The sequence below is a fragment of the Elephas maximus genome, chromosome 7, assembly GCF_024166365.1.
Source record: "Elephas maximus indicus isolate mEleMax1 chromosome 7, mEleMax1 primary haplotype, whole genome shotgun sequence".
Lineage (NCBI taxonomy): Eukaryota > Metazoa > Chordata > Mammalia > Proboscidea > Elephantidae > Elephas > Elephas maximus.
Genome location: NC_064825.1, coordinates 87678508 through 87696475, shown reverse-complemented (window position 1 = coordinate 87696475; position 17968 = coordinate 87678508). Strand labels below are relative to the sequence as shown.

Here is a 17968-nt window from a genome sequence, read left to right as displayed (position 1 = left end):
GCCGTGGCCTTAGCTGCCCAGCTCCATGCTAAGTCAGATGCCGCTGACAGCATCGGGGTGAACGCGCTGGTCTGCGGGTCGAGAGATGCTCACTGCCCCCTCCCACCCAGCCACGATTTTTTAATCTTGCAATAATCATACATCTCCCAAGCCGGGATGCGCTTTACCAGTGTACCAGAGCTTCCTGTGTCTCTCCCTCCCTCCCTTTTTTCTTTGTTTGGCCCCTACCCCATCAGCTCCAGCGAGGCAGAGGGGTGGTGGGTAAAGACCTGGTTTCAGCTCGGCTTTGCCACTAACCTGCTTCGTGTCTTTTTATAACACGAGTAACACATTTTGTAACATTTATGGAGCACATCGAGCAACTCTATCCTCCTATCATGACAACCCCAAGAGAGGGACACTGATATCCCATTTGACCAACAAGGAAACTGAGACTCAGATGCTAAGGAACTCGACTACGGTTACACAGCTGTTGGCTACATGGTGGAGCCGAGGTTCCATTTGTTGGCCACCAATCCCTTGTTCTTAATCACTGGCCTCCACAGCTAGCCTTTCCTCTCCATCTGGGCCTCAGTTTCCTTCTCTGTAGAAGCAGGTGTTGACTCTAGCTCTGAGAATCGGCGATTCAGACTGGCGTCCTCTTTGCCACAGGCCTCACGGACAAAAGACGAGCGGACTTCGAATTGCAGGAAGGAGGAGCAGGAGCGGGCCTGCCTGTCCTGGCCAGGCGAAGGTGCGACTATCTCGCGGCCCCGCTGTCTATTCCGCGGCTCAGATCAGGGCATCAAGACTTGCTAGGCGGGCGCGTACCCCTAGGTAAACGCTGGGCTCTCGCTGAGAACCTTACTCAGGAGAGAGAGTAGGAGTCGGAAGCATGGGGCGCCCAGTGTTTCCCCAGCTCAGGCCTAAGGGCGCCTGGGCCCACGTGCATGGGGGTGGGGGACGTTCAGAGGTCCCCTCTGGGTTCCTGGGGCTGTCTGACCGCAGGCGGCTGTGGACTCGCAGCACTTAGCTCTCGCACTCTTGGGCTGGGGGCGGGGATCTCTTCCCATCTCTTCCGACTGTGAGGTCGGAGCAAGGGGGGACCCTAGGGTTGAAGTGGGGATCGAACCTCTGCTTTCCTGTTCCCCTCCCCTCAGGGCATCTCAGGAAACAAAACGGAGAAGAGTAAGAGTGCCAAATTTGTAGAGGTCCTCTTATCTCCCACCCCACTCCCGGGCAAAATCTTTTTTTCTTTTTTAACTTAAAAGCAGAGATTTAAGCGCCTTGCCCTACCTGGGATGTAAAAACACAAAAATTCACATTCAAGCCAGCCGCCTTCCAAATACATCCCCCCCAAAAGGAGGGTAAAATAGAAGCTATCTTCATCTTTTCGTTTGGAAATGGAAATCCCTGACTGTTCAAAGGGCCCTCAATTCCCTCATGGCACCTGAGTCCTAGTTTAAAAAAAATAAATAAAAAACGACTTCGAATCCGAAATACAAGTGTGTGGATGGAGGAGAAGACTTGGCCCTGGGGTGCTCTAGGGGCAACTTCGTCCCGAGAAGTTTTATCTCGTGGATCCTTTTTCCACCCAAAATATCAAACCCATGTGCCCTTCAACCCCGCTACACCTTAGGGATGGGCAGGAGCCGACGACCCGCAAAGAATATAGAGGCAAAGGAGCTGGCCTCGAGAGCTCTTTTATTATTTCAGACAAACAAACAAAAAACTTTTACGTGGAAACGCGGCAAAGTCAAGCACCAAAAGCATCGCAGGGAGGTGTCCACAACTGCGACGGTGGCCATCGAGCAAAAGGGTAGCACATGTTACCAAACTTGCTCTCAGGGTCTCCTGCGCCTCCTGGACCCACTGCCCCAAAAGGGGGGAATCGCGTGCCAGCTTGCGTTTCCTAAACCAGCACACGCTTCAGGCCGTCAGCCCGAACTCACCGCGACTGCGTTTGCTGGTGGAAATTCACTAAAACCAAGGGGTTAGAAAACGAAGGCTTGTTAAGCGCTCGGCTTCTTAGTAAAACTGCAACTATTTTGATTGTTGCTTTATAGTACCATCTCTGGAAAGCCAGGGGCCCAGTCCCCGGCCAAGCTGGTGCCGGAGGCCTCGGGGCGGCCGGCGGCTCCCGCCCAGCGCGCCTTGCAGTTCTAGTCTGTGCGGTCCGCGCTGCTTCCTCATACTCCAGGGCGTTTGCGTGGGCCCCTGAAACGCACTCCACTCCACGGTCCTGGCGCTTCTCCTTGCCCGTGAGCTGTTTCCGTAAACCCCGATAGATCCTGACCAAAGAACCAAAAAGACAAAACAAAACAAGAACCACCCTGCCCTGGGGTTCCGGGCTCCTGAAGAGAGACCAGTCGGTGGGAGGAGACGGATTGGGCGAAACCACGCACCCGGAGCTCCCAACCTTGCGAGCACTGCCTCCGACGGAGGGCCGATGGAGGCTCTCCCTGCCCTCTCCTCAGTCTGCCGCGCCTCCTGGCCGGTTACTACGCATCCAGAATGGTACTCCGAACCGTTAGCACAGCCAGAGCTCGGCGGGAGCGGGACCAGGAGCGGCCCTCTCCCCGCCGGTTTCCTACCTAGTCCCCCCTCAACAATCCAGCTCGGTTCCAGGACGGTCCCGCCAGAATATACGCAGGCTCTGAGCATTTCCCAGGGGTATGCTTCCCTCCCAAACTAGCGGGGGTTTCCCCAGCTTCACCGTAGAATTCGATAGTCCCCACTAGAAAGGACGACGAATTCCAGCTGACACCGGTTTTAAATAGGCGGCAACCTGCCTCCTCCGGGTTCAAAACTTCAAGTAACCAACCACCAGGCAATCGAAACATGCCCCATTTATCCCAACTGATGCAACCCTTCGCAGTCACCCAGCCGGGGCACATTCATCTCGAGCCCAGGGCCTCCGGAACCCCGCCCCCCAGTGACCCCGAGATTATGGCCAACACTCCAGCCTACCGGCTCCTGAACCGGAGCCGGACTAGCCGGAGCAGCGCAAGGGTATCCGCCTCTTTGAACTCCAGGAAAGTTCTCTGCGCTTTCTCGAAGTTCCCGCCCTCGCCGAGCCCACCTGCTCCTCCCTCCAACCCGCCCTCTCAGATTAACACCCCCCCCCCCCACTAACCCCAACGCACCCGGGTGCAGAGGGGACACTCACTGCTCACCTGGAGGGCCTCTCATCACCGCGAGGCTCCCACACTCTCGAAGTCCAAGAGAAGGGGGGTTGCGCCCCACAGGCTAGTCGAGTGAGAGTGGCGAGTAAGGAGAGGAGGGTGTCTCCGAGAGAAACGCTCCCTCCGGCCCGCCCCCCGCCCCCTCTGCTAGGGCGCCCCCCAAGGAGCTGCGCGCTGCGGGGTCTGGCTCGGGCCGCGGTGTGAACGGAGCGGCCAAGCCTCCTGGCTCCTCCTCCTCCCCCGTCGCCGGCTCCTCTTATTTGAGCTTTGAGAAGCCGGGGGCAGTTAGGCAGCTAGGGTAAGGAGTTCAAGGCAGCGCCCACACCCGGGGGCTCTCCGCACCCCGACCGCCTGCCCGCTCCTCCCTTCCCCTTCCCGCCCTCCCTCCCACTCACCCACCCACCCAGCCAGCCAGAGCCGGGACGGCAGCCCAGGAGCCCGGGCCCGCCGCCTTTTCGGCGCGATCCTGGACTTCCTCCTGCCCCAGGAGCCGGCTTCCACGTGTGCCCCGGAGCAGGCGTCACCGCGCGCGCTCCGCCCGGGGCCCGGGTGCCTTCAACAGCCCGAGCAGCCTGGAATTCGGGGTTCGGGAACCATCTGGGCCAAGTTAGGCGCCGCCGAGTCGAGCGCCGCGCGTCTGCAGGGCCGGAGGAGCCGCGGGGCGTCCGGGGCTGAGACACAACAGATGGGCTCCGACGTGCGGGACCTGAACGCTCTGTTGCCAGCCGTCCCCTCGCTGGGTGGTGGCGGCGGCTGCGCCCTGCCCGTGAGCGGCGCTGCGCAGTGGGCGCCGGTCCTGGACTTCGCGCCCCCAGGCGCCTCGGCTTACGGTTCGCTGGGCGGTCCGGCGCCGCCGCCGGCTCCTCCGCCGCCCCCTCCGCCGCCGCCACCTCACTCCTTCATTAAACAGGAGCCGAGCTGGGGCGGCGCGGAGCCGCACGAGGAGCAGTGCCTGAGCGCCTTCACCGTCCACTTCTCCGGCCAGTTCACCGGCACCGCTGGAGCTTGTCGCTACGGACCCTTCGGTCCTCCTCCGCCCAGCCAGGCGTCCTCTGGCCAGGCCAGGATGTTTCCCAACGCGCCCTACCTGCCCAGCTGCCTCGAGAGCCAGCCCGCCATTCGCAACCAGGGTAAGCCGGCCGGGGAGCGCCCCCTGCTCGCGGGGTGGTGGCGCCGGGGCTCTCGCCCCGCGCAGGCTTTCCTCTTTCCTGCCCCTTCCCGGTCCCCAGCTTTTACCCAGCTGCCTCCTTGTGGGCCGCGAGGGCAGCGGAAGCGACGGCCGGCCGGGGAGATGAGGGGGAATGCCCGGGAGAAGGAGCAACCGCCGACTCCTTCCACCGCAGGGCGTGGAGCTGGACTGTTCGCATGAGCCGGGAGGCCGACTGGGGCCTCTCGGACCTTGGGAGATTCTGAGTTGCGGGATGCCGATGCAGTCTCATGATGCTCCACTTCAGGAAGAGGTTTTGCTACTTATGGCCTAACCAAATTGTGCCCAGGCTGTAGGCTTCAGGAGTCTAGCTTGGATTCGGAGTGGGACCAGCGTGGGATGAGCAGTATCTGCTGCCTCCGCCCCGCCGAGATGTTCAGGAGTCACTCTGGCCATTAAGTTGTTGGTACGCAGTAGGCGCACAATAAGTATCATGGAACGCAAGAACGAGTAAATGAACGGTCCAGCCACTTAACAGTGGTTTTCCCGGAACCATGCTCTTGTCCGCGTATGGCTCCCGCGCAAGTCGGTATAGAAGCGGATCTCTCCCAGGTTCTGGCTCAGGCGGTGGGGCGCGGCGGCCACGCGGGCTCGGGAGATGGACGAGAACACAGCTTATCCGATTCTGAGCTAAGGGAGATCGAGTTCTATCCAAGGGAGTGGACTGAGGCTGGAGCACCGACGTTCCAGCGCCTTGGGCACTTCCTCATCGCATAGACGCGGGGCCCAAGACCCTGGGGTGAGAACAGGGCAGTTTATTTGTGGTCGTCAGCCCCTGTACACGGAGGGACACGACTGGATGTTTTCTCATTCTGCGCGGGCGCCCGCTTGCCCTCTTCCCCCGGGCCAGCGCGGAACCGCCCGTGCCGAGCCCCTGTAGTTAAGTCTATACATTTATTCTAATTCGACTTCTGTACTGTTGAGAACCTAAACCAATTCGGGATGACGCGCTATCTTAGGAAACTCTTTGCTAACGCAATGGCCGATGCTTTTCATGGAGCAAAAATTCGCGCAGGCTTAGGGACTGGGATGTTTTTAAGATGCGTGGGCAGGGAGGAACTGAGTGTATAAGGTTTGCAGGAGGTGCGAGGCGACAGAGAAGGGCTCTGTAGGGCCCGCCGCCGCCCACGCCTTCTAAACGCGTCTCCCCAGGCCTTGTCTTCCTTAGTCCAGCCGGGAGCACCTGGCCCACCCGTCCTGTGAAACCGAAACCGCTCTCCCCTCTTTGCCAGGGGAATCTGGGATCCGCAACTCCTAGAGGAACCAACCCCAGGCCAACCCAAGGGGTCTCTCCACTCTAGGTCCTTCGGAAATAGAATTAGTGTTTTGAACTCAAAGGATGTCAGAACTGCTTAGTGGCGATCGCATCAGGCTGAATAGTCCGGAAACTACTGTTCCAGAATCGTGCCACCTCGAATTAGCAGGCTGGTGTTAGACCTTTGGTAAGTCTCCAGGTCTCACTTTCCTCATCTGTAAGAGGAGATGGGCGACCTGGAGATTGGGTTCCCCCTTAAGGTCTACACTGGAGAAGTAGAAACCCGCTTTTCTCGGCTTGAGAGACTAAGTACAGAAGTGGCAGCCCACCTAGACGACTGGGCCAGAAACAGCGCGGCTGGCAGGCAGGTGTGTGTTGAGAGCCAGCGTGTAGATGTGTGCTATTCGGAGAGGCCTAAAAAGCTGTTTGATTTAACCCCCTGGGGCAGAAAATACTACTTTGCCGTTATGTTTTGAGTCCATTTAGGTTCGGCAGTGATTTTTGGAACCTGGGCTCAGTTGCTTCGGTTTGAACTTCTGTGCCCAGCCTTCTTGAGGGCGGGGAGGTCTGGTGCCCAGGATATCCTCAACTGGTGTGGGTCGCAGGGCCCTGGGCTTTGCAGCCAGGGGCACTATACTTGGGGGGAGGGACCGGATTCCTCTTGAGTAGGCAGGCTCAGTTGCCACAGAAAAAATGGGCTTGCAAGCTGGCCATCAGAACCTGCAGGTGAGTGAGCTCCTCCTCCCCTTCCTCACCTCCACCCAGGAGACAGGCAGAATGGAAAGCCCGCCCCAGACTCGGGTCTCAGCCTGTAAGCCAGGGTTTCTGTGGGCTTTGTTTTCTCCTGCAATAAAAACATAAATGGGTAGAGCATGCCCAGCCCTTTTTTGCTCACTCAGCGGATGGGAGCTGGAATGAGATGGGAGAAGCCACTCTAGCCCAGCTCTAGCATTGGCTAGCAGGGTGGGCACTCTAGGTTTCCTGATTCCAGATTTATTCTCTGGATTACTGGGGTTCCTGCCCCCCACCTCAAGGAACTCCAAAGCTCCTAGAGCTCCACCACCTGAGCACAGATGAGGCTTGGGGGAGGCAAGGGCATCAGTCTTTTCCCAAAATGTGAGAATGGCCTTCAGTGCACAGTGGCCAACTCTAGGGGAGAGGGTTGGAGGGGGGGAAGGTGGGAGAGGTTGTCTCCAGATCCCTCCCTCCCCAAGAAGGTTTTTCAAGAGTGTTCATTTTTGTTTGTTTGTTTCTTAAATATTATAGGTGGCATTCCAACATTACCACTAAACATTAGTTTAGCAAACATTTACTGATGCGTGCTCTGTGCCAGGCACTGTGCAGGGCACTGGGGATTGAATATTAATTGAGACAACGAATGCTCCTCTAAAGCCTTTGCAACAAGGCTCCTCTAGAGCCAGACACTGGAGGAGCCCGTTATTCTGGCTTGGAGAAATCCTGGCTCTGAGAGATTAGGTATGCAACAGGTCTCTGAGTTTGTGGCAGAGCTGGGATTTGAGTCCTGACCATTCAGGTTTATTTGTGCCTGCTTTCAGGGATCTTGGCCCCTCTGTTTAGATGGATTCCCTCTTCCCCACCTACTGGACACCGAACCCATTGTAGTCAGTGTGAGGGTTGGGGGGCTGTCAGGGCAGAAGTAGGGGGAGGACCCAGGCAGCCCCAAGATAAATGCAGGCTTAGGGAGAAAAAAAAAGGTATTTTGTCAGTCAGTTCTTGAGCCCCCTGGCCCGCTGGGGCGCCATACCAGGCCTTGGGATTGCCAGGCTCACCCCAGGGTCACGTGGGGAGACCACAGGTCAGCCCAAGAGCCAGGGGCGCCTCCCTACGGTCGCAAGGAGAGGGTATTTCGTTGGGGAACAGGTAGGTTTCCCGAAGCCCACGGCAGCCGCCCAGTTACCATTTTCACCAGTCATTCTGTTCCCCTCTGAGCATCTTCCAGGCTGAGCCGGCTGTCATCCAACGCCTCAGCTCCCGAGGCCGGACCAGCACAGGCAGTTCCCGGGCTCCTTCGTAGCCGCGAGCGGGAAAGGGAGGCGCAGGGCGTGTTCTGGCCTCTCCAAGCGGTCAAGGTTGCGCTCGCCTCCTCGGACTGGACTAACCGTGGGAAATGCGCTACCTTGGCCTCTGGAGCCTTTCTCTCCAAGGCCTGTACAAGGAGCCTTTGAACATTCTGCCTCTTCCAGCTGTCCCTCCCCCGGCCGCAGCCCCCATCTCTCCGTGCCAAATCCGTCGCGCCCCCCCCCCCCAGCGCGTTCTAATCAGTCCCGCGTCCGATAAGCTTCTAATTAAGAGAGCCCTCCCTTCTCTCCACAGGTCCCTTTACCACTGTCCGTCCCAGGGACGGGGCGGGGGTGGGGCGGGGGGGTTCCGAGGCTGGCCCCTGCCAGCCAGGGTCTGCGTGTCCTATCTCGGAAAGGGGCTTGGGAGCCTCGCGGGGCATGGGCAGCCTTTGGTCCAAGTTCTGGGGCGTGGAGGCGAAGCGGCCCACGCGGGAGCTGCAGCCCGGGACCGACGGTCCTCGCCGCGCACTGATAGTTGCAGAGTTTGCCCCCGAGGACAGCGAGGTGCCCAGGCCACTGCCGGGTCATCGGTTCAGGAATGGAGAAGGGTTTGCCTAGAGACACTTTCTTTGTCGCTTCTAATTTACCTTCCCATTTATTTGAAAAATGTCTTTCCAGAAATTCAGCTTTTTTTCTGGGCAAAATGAGGTGACTGGAGCCAAATTTCTTTAGCAAGCTCATCGGTAGGCCTCAAACAGGGCCAGGCCTCCGCCACCAAAAAGAAGTCTCTGGAAGACTCTTAAGTTAGCTCGCTCACGCCTGAGAGCTAACGGGGCGGGGGTTATCTTTGCCCACTTAGCACGCGAGAAATGGAGGACTTCTGGGGTCATGCAGATAATAAAAGGTGGTGGCTTTTTAAGTCGTCAGCCTGCGGTGCATGAGAGCTGGCCTGCCTTGAAGGGGGACTTAAACGACCTTCTCCCATGGACTCCCTCTGCGCGACACTCTGACATACCACACACCGGGCGGTGCCTCCATTGCCCTGGAGGGAGAGAGGAGTTCGGGATTCTTTGTTTTGTTTTTGATGTGTGTGTGTCTGTGTGTGTGTGTGTGTGTGTGTGTGTGTGTGTGTGTGAATACCGTCCTTTACCCTCCGTTCTGGCCTAAGTCTTCGAGGACACTTGTTGCAGAGCCTTTATCAGGCCTGGAGCAAGAGTGGAGGAGCGGGGGTCCGTCTGCCCTCTCCTGAGAAAAGAGTGGGGCGTGCAGACCCCGGGCGGTCGTTGGCCCAGAGGAGCTGGGGTTGGCGCCGTGGCCTAGAGCACAGGGCATCGGCGTCAGCGTCAGGGCCGCTGTCCTTGCCACGTGGCCTGGACCTCGGGCCAGAGACTATGGAGCTTGCGCGTGGTTAGAAGGGATCCACTTTGTAGTTCAGGGCTCCAGATGTAACCCTCATTTTAACTTGAGGATGTTTTCCCTGAGAAGGTAACAACAGTTTTCAAGAAGCTGACCATATGTTTAAAGCAACTTAAAAACAATCAGGAGAGCGCATCTTTCAACCCCACATTCCTTTTCCTACCTTCAGATACGTGGGAAAGATAATGCCCTCGGTTTCTCGGCAGGGAAACTGTGGCAGAGGACCTGTACGCTGCCATGTCCAGCATACTGTAAAAGAAACCGGTTTTCTTGGGGCGGGAGGAGGGTTACCTGCGCAGGAGTGGTCAGAGTAGGACCTACTGGGTGCCAGGTGTGCCTGAGGGGGTAGAGGGAGGGCTCAGGGACCAGGCCTGCGGGTCCAGCTGGAAGGGCCCCATACCTGCTCTCCTGAGGGCCTTAGGTGTAGTGGTGTCGGGTCGCGCAGCCCCAGACAGATAACATTACTCGGTAATTACTCTTCCGCATTGAAAGCCCAAGCCGCTTAACTGGCCTGGAGTAATTAATGAAAGTTGGTGCGCGGGCCCCTGATTTACAGCTCGGAGTCAGCGCGGGGTCACCCGAGCAGATTCATTTCACTCGCCCGCGCTGCCCTGGCGCGAGAGCTCCGGTGTTTGTTTTAGGGGAGAAGAACTTTCTGCACCAAGTAGGCGACGGTTTTTATACTTAACTTGCCGTGGGATCGGTGCAAAAGCGACAGTCGTCGTGGAAGACGACAGCGTAAATAAATTAGGAAGTGGCCGGGAGGTCAGGATAGAACTGTCCCGAGGTCATACCTCGGGGCTTGGGCCCGGCTTCTCGCCGAAAACCCAGGAGGCTGGGGCTGGATTACGCGCTCCGGAGGATCTGAATGCTGAGTAGGGGGAGGCACTCCCCCGCCCGGGTTCTGGTTCAGATTGGCCGCCCCGGTCTCTCCGAAAACCCGCTGACGCTGTGCTTCTCCCTACCGCGCCCGCAGGATACAGCACGGTCACCTTCGACGGGACGCCCAGCTATGGCCACACGCCCTCGCACCACGCGGCGCAGTTCCCCAACCACTCCTTCAAGCACGAGGACCCCATGGGCCAGCAGAGCTCGCTGGGTAAGAGGAAAGATCTGGGGGTCCCTTTTCCTTTCTTCCGCGCTCCCCAGGAATTTCTAACCCACGGCAGAAGAGCGCATCCAAAGAGGCTTTAGAAATAATTAGCCCAATTCCATTCTATTGGAAAGAAATGACTGAGTTCCACCAGTCCCATAGGATTTGAGGGGCAGCGCCACTCCAGCAGGTCTCCCAATGCCCAGTCCCGTGTCACCGGTGACTGTTACGGAAGCGTGAGGTGAGAAGCTTAGCTCCTCACGATCTGGATGCTGTCGCCCTGCCCGTCCTGGGATCCAGGCCTTAGTGCCCCAGCTCAGCCTAGGGGCCCAGCCTAGGAAGAGGATCCCTCCCCAACCACGTTCCTCAGTGCCCGCGGCCTAGCGCCCCTGGGTCTCTGGGGCGCGCTCACCCTGCCCTCCTCGGCTCTCCGCAGGCGAACAGCAGTACTCCGTGCCGCCCCCGGTCTACGGCTGCCACACCCCCACTGACAGCTGCACAGGCAGCCAGGCCCTGCTTCTGAGGACGCCCTACAGCAGGTAGGGCACCGTGTCGGACTCCCCAGACCCGGGAGGGAGCGCGAGAACGTCCGACGCGGGTCACCCCGGCCCGCGGGCGTGCAGGGCCCGGGCGGCGCGTGGCGCCTTTAGCCCGCCTGGGTCCTTAGAGCAGATGACGTGGATCAGGTCTCCACTCTACTTGAAAGGTTTGTTTCCTTGTTTCCTGGTCGTTCTCACTTGAATATAGTGAGAGCGATTGCTGTTCAGAGCTGAAAAAGCAACGCTTTAAGAAGTGAATTTTTTTTTAACGGTCCTTTGTAGAGAAAGGAGCCCTGGTGGTGCAGTGGGTTAAGAGCTCCGCTGCTAAACAAAAGGTCGTTAGTTCGAATCTTGGAAACCCAGTGGGGCAGTTCTACTCTGTCCTGTAGAGTTGCTCTGAGCCGGAGTCGGCTCGACAGCAACGGGTTTGCTTTGGCTTGGGTTTTGCTGGGAAGATTTTAGCGTCCTCCTGACCAAAGATTAAACACAGAGCCCCTCCCACTCCGTCTTCTGGCTCCTCAAACCCCTCCTCGCCCACTGGCCCGCGGGCCAGACTCTCCAAGACTACTTTGAGGGCGCGTCCCCTCCGGACACAGCCTTCTTCCCCCTCGGTCACCGAGTCCCCAGCCACGGCTGCGCTTTGCGGATGTCTTTCCCAGCGCCCTGCTGACTGGCTGGGACAGGCCTGGGACTGTGCGGGACGACGGTCACAGCACTGCCCTGCGGAGAGACCTTCCTCCTATTCGCGGGAGGCGGAAGATGAGCTACTTTTCCCTCCAACCGTTTTTTTCTTCCCTTTTCCCGGATGTGGCTCCCCCTCCACCTTCTCTCCCCAAATTTATTCTTCAACTTTGGGTGAACTTGGCCGGCGTCCCGCGCCTCCGATAGGGTTGCCTAGTAACTGTAGTGCACACACCAGCCCGCGCCGGGCGGGAAGGTGGGGCGGGGAGGGGGAAGTGGCGGCGCGCGACCTTTGCAGCCCCCATTGGGCGCGTATTACCTCATTGTCCCTCCCCCCCTCCCCCGGGGTGCTGAGGGGATCCTGATACCGACTGCCCCAAACCCATCCCCATTCCGCCACCCCTCCGCGCGGGACCCGGGGCTGACGTCAAGGGAAGGAGGCAGTGAGGTAATGAAGGAAGGAAAAGCTCCTGCCCTGGGAGATTGGGTGGGAGAATGGCCGTCTGGGGGACCTCCAGTCCCGCAGGTGGAGGATGGGCAGCAGCCTTCTTAGGGGCCCATCCCACTGTCCCTCCTGGGTTTATGAGATTGAACCTGGCACTAATCTGCCCTCCTATGGGGCGCTCTCCCTCCCTGGAACTCCTAGGGAGTTACAGAGCCGCACCTCTTCAACTTCTGTGCGCTCAGGGCGCGCGGTAATTTTGGAAACCTTTCTTTTTGACCTGGAAATTTGGCAGATGTACCAGAATCGAATCTTGGAGATCAGGATCTCTCTCTCTAGCTCCATTTTCTTTTCTGTCTAAAATTGGGATGTTCTCAAAAAGATTTGCTTGGATTTTGTTTGCCTTATTGTATTTGGTCGGTATGAGTCGGAATCGACTCGAGGCACTGGGTTTGGGTTTGGTTTTGTGTATTGTATTTGGCCCCCTGAGTCGGCCTGCCCAGAATGAACACCTCCCCAAAGCCTTTCTCTCCCCAGTCTTGGGATCTAGTCTCCCTTCCCAGCCTGAAATAAAGGTGGATGTATTGTTGTTCGGTGTGTTGAGTCGATTTTCGACTCACAGTGACCCCCACAGGATTCCTGGCCTGTAATCTTTCGCAGAGCATATTGCTGAGCCTTTTCTCCTGGAGACCTGCTGGGTGCGTTTGGACCACCAACCTTTTTGTTAGCAGCCAGCAGGTAACCATTGCACCACCATTATGCCACCAGTGCTCCTTAATGTTATACATACCGACATTGAATAATCAGTATGATGCGAGTTTACTTTGAGGAAATTTCCAGAATTCTAGTTCTCTCTTTTTGCCCTGAACAGTTCTTTCCTCTCAGGTAACAGAACTGAGGAGTTCCAGCTACACACATTTGTGTGTGGATGTGAAGAGCAGTGATTAGGAAATACCTTATGGAAAGTGACAGGAACTGGTCCCCCATCTTCCCTGCCTCCCACAGTTTGAAGGTGGGCAGAATTATGTCTAAAGGCCACCCAGAAATCATAGTTGGATGAAAGCATGAGTCTCTTTAACACAATAACTAAGATTTATTGTCTGCTCACCATGTGCTGCTGGGCACAGTGCTAAATTCTTCACTCACGTGTTGTCTCATTTAATCTTTCTGAGGACTTGAAAAGGTGGGTGCTATAATATAATCTCCACCGATGAGAAAGCAGGTTCAGGGGCTTGATACTACGCAGCAAGTGAGACTCAGAGCCAAGATTTGATCGTTTGTCTCTCTGACTTCAAAGCTGGTCTTTGCTCTGAACCACCGAGGGATTCCAGGCCACTCAGTTCACCACCTGGATTATTCCCCTTGTAAAGTCCTTGCTAGGCCACTGACCGAAAGGTTGGTGGGTGAAGCCCACCTAGCAGTGCCACAGGAGAAAGACCTGGCAATTTGCTTCCCTAAAGATCACAGCCTAGAAAATCCTATGGGACAGTTATATTTTGTCACATGGGGTCACTCTGAGTCAACATCAACTCAATGGCACCCAACAACAAAAAGAGACACCATTTTAAGCACTTTACAAGTGTTGACTCATTTAATCAATGTAAAGACACTTGGAGATAGGCAATGTGAGGGGAAACTAAGGCCTCGAAAGGCCTCGAGAGGTTAATTTGTCTGGTGTGACACAGTAAAAGGCAGAGTTGGTGTCTAAACTAGGAACTGAGTCTTCAGAATCCATCCTCCTACCTACTGTACTCTGCTGCTGCTCCTGATGGCTACGTGTCATTCTCTTTCTCAAGGTGGCATCTGTTCCAGGTCTCACTCCCAGGTCTTTATTTCCCACCGTTGGGAAGAAAGGCCTGTTACCCATTAGTTTTACCCATAGCTTTCAGTAGAAATCGCTTAGTGGTTTGGGAGACAGTATTTTCACTGGTGGACATTGTCAGAAACAGACTTGAATTTTTTCTTGAAGTTCTAACTCCGAAGCAGCCGTCTGACTTTCAAACTTCAGACTCTCCAGCTTCATCTTTACCACCGAGTATGACCTGCTGGGGTGAAGCTCAATCGAGGCACCTAAAGAATCCCAGGATGGAGAGACCTTTTGTCCCTTCCATCCACATCCAGGAGAAGCAACTGCTTCCAGGGCCATGCTGGTTTGTGCTTGCTTAGAGGCAAGGCTCCAGGGAAGGGTGGACACCATGCTTCCCTGTGGGGAGGGCATAGTTAAGTCAGACCTCTTCCCTAATTCTCCCTAGGAAAGGCAGCTAGCTGGGCCTTCCCTGCCTTTGTTCCTTGAACTTTTTTCCACTAGCCACCTTTGCCTCGTCTGCTTGAGGACCTCCTTTTAGCCCATTTCATGGATTGATCCTCACAGCTAGTTTGAAAAGGATACTGTGTTTGAAAAAGTTTCCCCCTTACACTGATTTTTAAAGACATTCTAGTCTTACTTTATTCTTTTTTATACTCTTCAGTTAGTTTTGCATATCCTTCGTTAATCAACTGTACTGCCAATTTTAATGAGGGTATCTCATCTTGGTTTAGTGGTAGAATTCTCGTCTTCCATGAGAGAGACCAAGGTTTGACCCCTGGCCAACACTCCTGAAGCTCAGCCACTACCCATCTGTCACTGGAGGCTTGCATGTTGCTATGATGCTGAACAGGTTTCAGCGGAGCTTCCAGACCAAGACAAACAATGGTCTGAGCCTGTTGTGCGTGGCGTTGCCGTGAGTGTGGCTGACTCCGTGGCAGCTGACAACAACTCCTTTTGCCCTATAGCAGGTAAAACTACTCTATCCCTGGGAGCAATAATTGCTGATTTGAATATTTCTAATTGAATGTTGATGATTCACAAATGATACAGTTGATAGTGGAGCCTGTTACCAGTAGATTGCCTTTTAGTTGGGAAGTTTAGATGTGCGAAAAACCTATCAGCCAGGGAATTTCTGGGGAATCTTGGGATTCACAGGTCAGTTGGACAGGCATGATCCCCAATTTAGATTGGCATTCAGCATAGACAACCTGTTTAACCTGTGCCCAAGAAAATGAAATCATAATTAATCTTACCTCTTCTCGCTTGTGGGTCCATGTAATTTATAAAAAAAATACTTTATACTGTATTTTAAATTAGTGAGATGCTAATATTTGTTTCTCACATTAGTAGGCATGAAGGTGGAAGGCTCGAATGGTCTCCAGGTGGTTGGCAGTGCCATCAAAGCCACAGGCCTGAATTGGATTTGTTTCCAGGGAGGGGGAAATATTTCGTTTCAAATATTCCTGTAACTTTTGTGCTGACCAAGTGTTTATTAATAGAAGTTGAATCCCCAGAGGGCTTTTCTTTTGGTTCGCTGGTGAGCTTGAGAGAAATTACAATACCAAGAGAGTGACTGTAAAATAATTATTCACCACAGCCTGCTGTGCAGAAATTTCTCGGCCAGCAGCCTCCAAGGCGCCTCAGAAGGAAGAGCACAGGAAAAGGACTTCGTGAAAGTCTGGCCACAGCCTTTGGGCATGAGTCTGGGGTTATCAGGTAGAGGCGAATCCATACAGGTCCCTCTGCTGGTGCGGGGCAGAGCTGTTCCAACAAAAGCTGGAAACATCATGAATTCTGATCACAGGTGCCAGTTATCTGTGTTGTTTTCCTTCTTTGGCTTTTTTTGCAGGGCGGGGGGGGGGTGCTGATGGGGGAAACTTTATTTCTACCAAGATGATACTTTGCCAGGCAGCAACTATGTTGCAGAGTTAAACCCACCTTGAAACCCAGGTTTCAACAGTTCCATTCCAGTGGTGACATGAACTTTTCTACCTTGTTCTGCTGAATATAGTAAACACACTTAAAGATGAAAATGTACTTGAATCACACATGCCTTTGAAAAGCGGGGGAGTTTCAGTCCAGATGATAGCTGACTTTTTTTTTTTCTTCCTTTTTTTGTGCTGGGGTCGAGAACTCAGTAATACTGCAGTTCAGGCCAAAACAAACTCTATATGATCTACTACTGATTTCCTTTTAAGTTCCCCTTTTTGCTAGGACTGACTTCCTTTTATTTTACTCCAACTTGCATTAATCCCAGTTATTGAAGCTTCTTTCCTTTCTCCCTTGCCTCCAAATTCAAACATTTCCTACACAGAAAACGAGTGACTTTTTCTTTTAAAAGATTTACTTAAAAAAAGTATATAAAGGACATCATGACTTTGGGATATATTTTGGCAGCCTACAATTTCAGAGTTCACTTCCGAACAGGCGGAGTTAGACGGTTGGAGCAGAACTGCCTACGTGACCACTGTGGTTGCTCTGAGCCTACAACCCACCTGCTTATCTGAGCTCCTCTGGGAACGAGATGGTTGACACCTACAGTGGTTATTAAATAATTAGATGCTTTATTTGCTAGAGGCCGTACATTCCTTGAACAATGCTGCCTCTTTCCGTGGGCTTCCACGATGAGAACTGGGTGTTGACTGATTACCTGAAGAGATCAGAGCCGGAGCGAGCATGCTCGTCAAGCTCAGTGTTTTTAGTCCGAGCTCACATTTTGTTCTCTCCCAGCAGCAGTTATTGTGATTGCTGTCACTGACTTCCAGCTGGACAGTTGTGCCAGCCAGGCTGAGGAGCCCAGCCAGCAATAGGGAGGATGTGGTTAAAATTGTGCTCTGATCCTATCACCGGCCTCAGGAAGCCTATTAGTAGCTTGGGGATTTTCTAAAAGTCCTTCTCCCCCATCACCTCTCCCTACCTTCTCTCTGCTTCTGAGGGTTTGGAGGCTGAACTATATTAACGTAACTAGAATCACAAAGTGGGGCTCCTACCAGGATCTTGGCACACTATCCTTGGCTAGCTGAAGAGGATGTGTTGGGTATCTTGCATCTTGTCACTTTCTGGAGACAGAGTAGGTCACAATGCTCTCTCTAGCATGTTCTTTTTTTACTTTCAGGCTTTTGTCTATGTGATTATTGTTATTATTTATAAATAATAGTGACGGGAGGAGGCTCAGAGACCAAATAATACCAGAATGCCTTCAAAGGAGTGGGGAAGGGTGGAAGGCAAGCCAGCATTAGTCTCTATAATCTTGAGTACACCGTTTTACCTCTCTGAGCCTCAGTCCTCACCTGATAAATGGGGATCATGAAACCACTGGTGGCTCTGCGGGAGAAAGATGTGGCAGTCTCCTTCCCTATGGAGTTTCGATGAGTCAGAATCGACTTGGTGGCAGTGGGTTTGGTTTTTGGTTTGCACAAAGTTGTTGTGAGAGGTATTGGTGATGTGTGAAAATTCATCCAAAATAGGGTAGGTGAGAAAAAAAAAATAAAATATATCATCCGTATAGTCCTCAGAGCCCTGTGGTGCAGTGGTGAAGAGCTATGGCTGCTAACCAAAAAGGCTGGCAGTTCAAATCCACCAGCTGCTCCTTGGAAACCCTATGGGGCAGATATACTCCTATAGGGTGGCTATGATCTAGATCTAAGTCGACTGGATAGCAATGGGTTTGGTTTTTTTGTTTTGGTATAGTCTTTAAAGAGCCATTACGGATGTTACCTGTATTTACCCATATCTGAGACAACACCCCTGTAAGGTTAGACTGATTCCCATTTGTCAGATGAGTAAATTGAGGTGCAGAGAGATTAATTGATTTGCTCAAGGTCCCAAAACTTCTAGAGCAGCGTTGTCCAATAGAAACATAGTACAAGCCATATATATGATTTTAAATTTCCTAGTGGTCACATAAAAAAGGAGACATGAAGTTAATTTTAATATATTGTGTTTAACTCAATATAGACAAATTTCAGCATGTGCCACTAGCCACATTTCAAGGGCTCAATAGCAACCTGTGACTAGTGGTTACCATATTGGATAACACAGGTCTAGAGCATTTTTCAAGCATCCAGTAAGACGATACATAGGGTATGTGTAAGACATGGACCCTGTATTTGACAAAGTTCGCTTTCCAGGAGCTGAGAAAACGCCCTTAAGATATTTTCACTTTGGAGTGATTTCTTATAGAGACTCCTTAGGAATTATCTGATTATTTTTTAAGTCTGTGAGAAAATTCCTAAATCATAAAGTTAGATATTTAGGACTTGTTAGCCTGTGTGTGTAATCTTCTGTCACTCATCCTGTTTCCCAGTCCTCTTGAAAATTCTGGTGATTTTCTTAGGCATATT

General features: G+C 53.8%; 1 protein-coding gene and 1 long non-coding RNA gene across 2 annotated transcripts in view; one reads left to right on the top strand and one right to left on the bottom strand.

Annotated features, from left to right (window-relative positions):
- The window catches only part of LOC126079676 (uncharacterized), a 51950-nt gene extending 48537 nt beyond the window's left edge, over nt 1–3413 (bottom strand). Inside the window, exon 1 of the long non-coding RNA XR_007518233.1 lies at nt 3156–3413. This is a non-coding gene — a long non-coding RNA (uncharacterized LOC126079676). The remainder of the gene's footprint in view (nt 1–3155) is intronic.
- Nucleotides 3414–3465: 52 nt separating this feature from the next.
- Nucleotides 3466–17968, top strand: part of WT1 (WT1 transcription factor) — a gene marked incomplete at its 5' end in the record, with an annotated part of 59961 nt that continues 45458 nt past the window's right edge. The window contains 3 exons of the mRNA XM_049891421.1: nt 3466–4294; nt 10040–10162; nt 10593–10695. Coding sequence (XP_049747378.1) covers nt 3466–4294; nt 10040–10162; nt 10593–10695 — 1055 coding nt within the window. The remainder of the gene's footprint in view (nt 4295–10039; nt 10163–10592; nt 10696–17968) is intronic.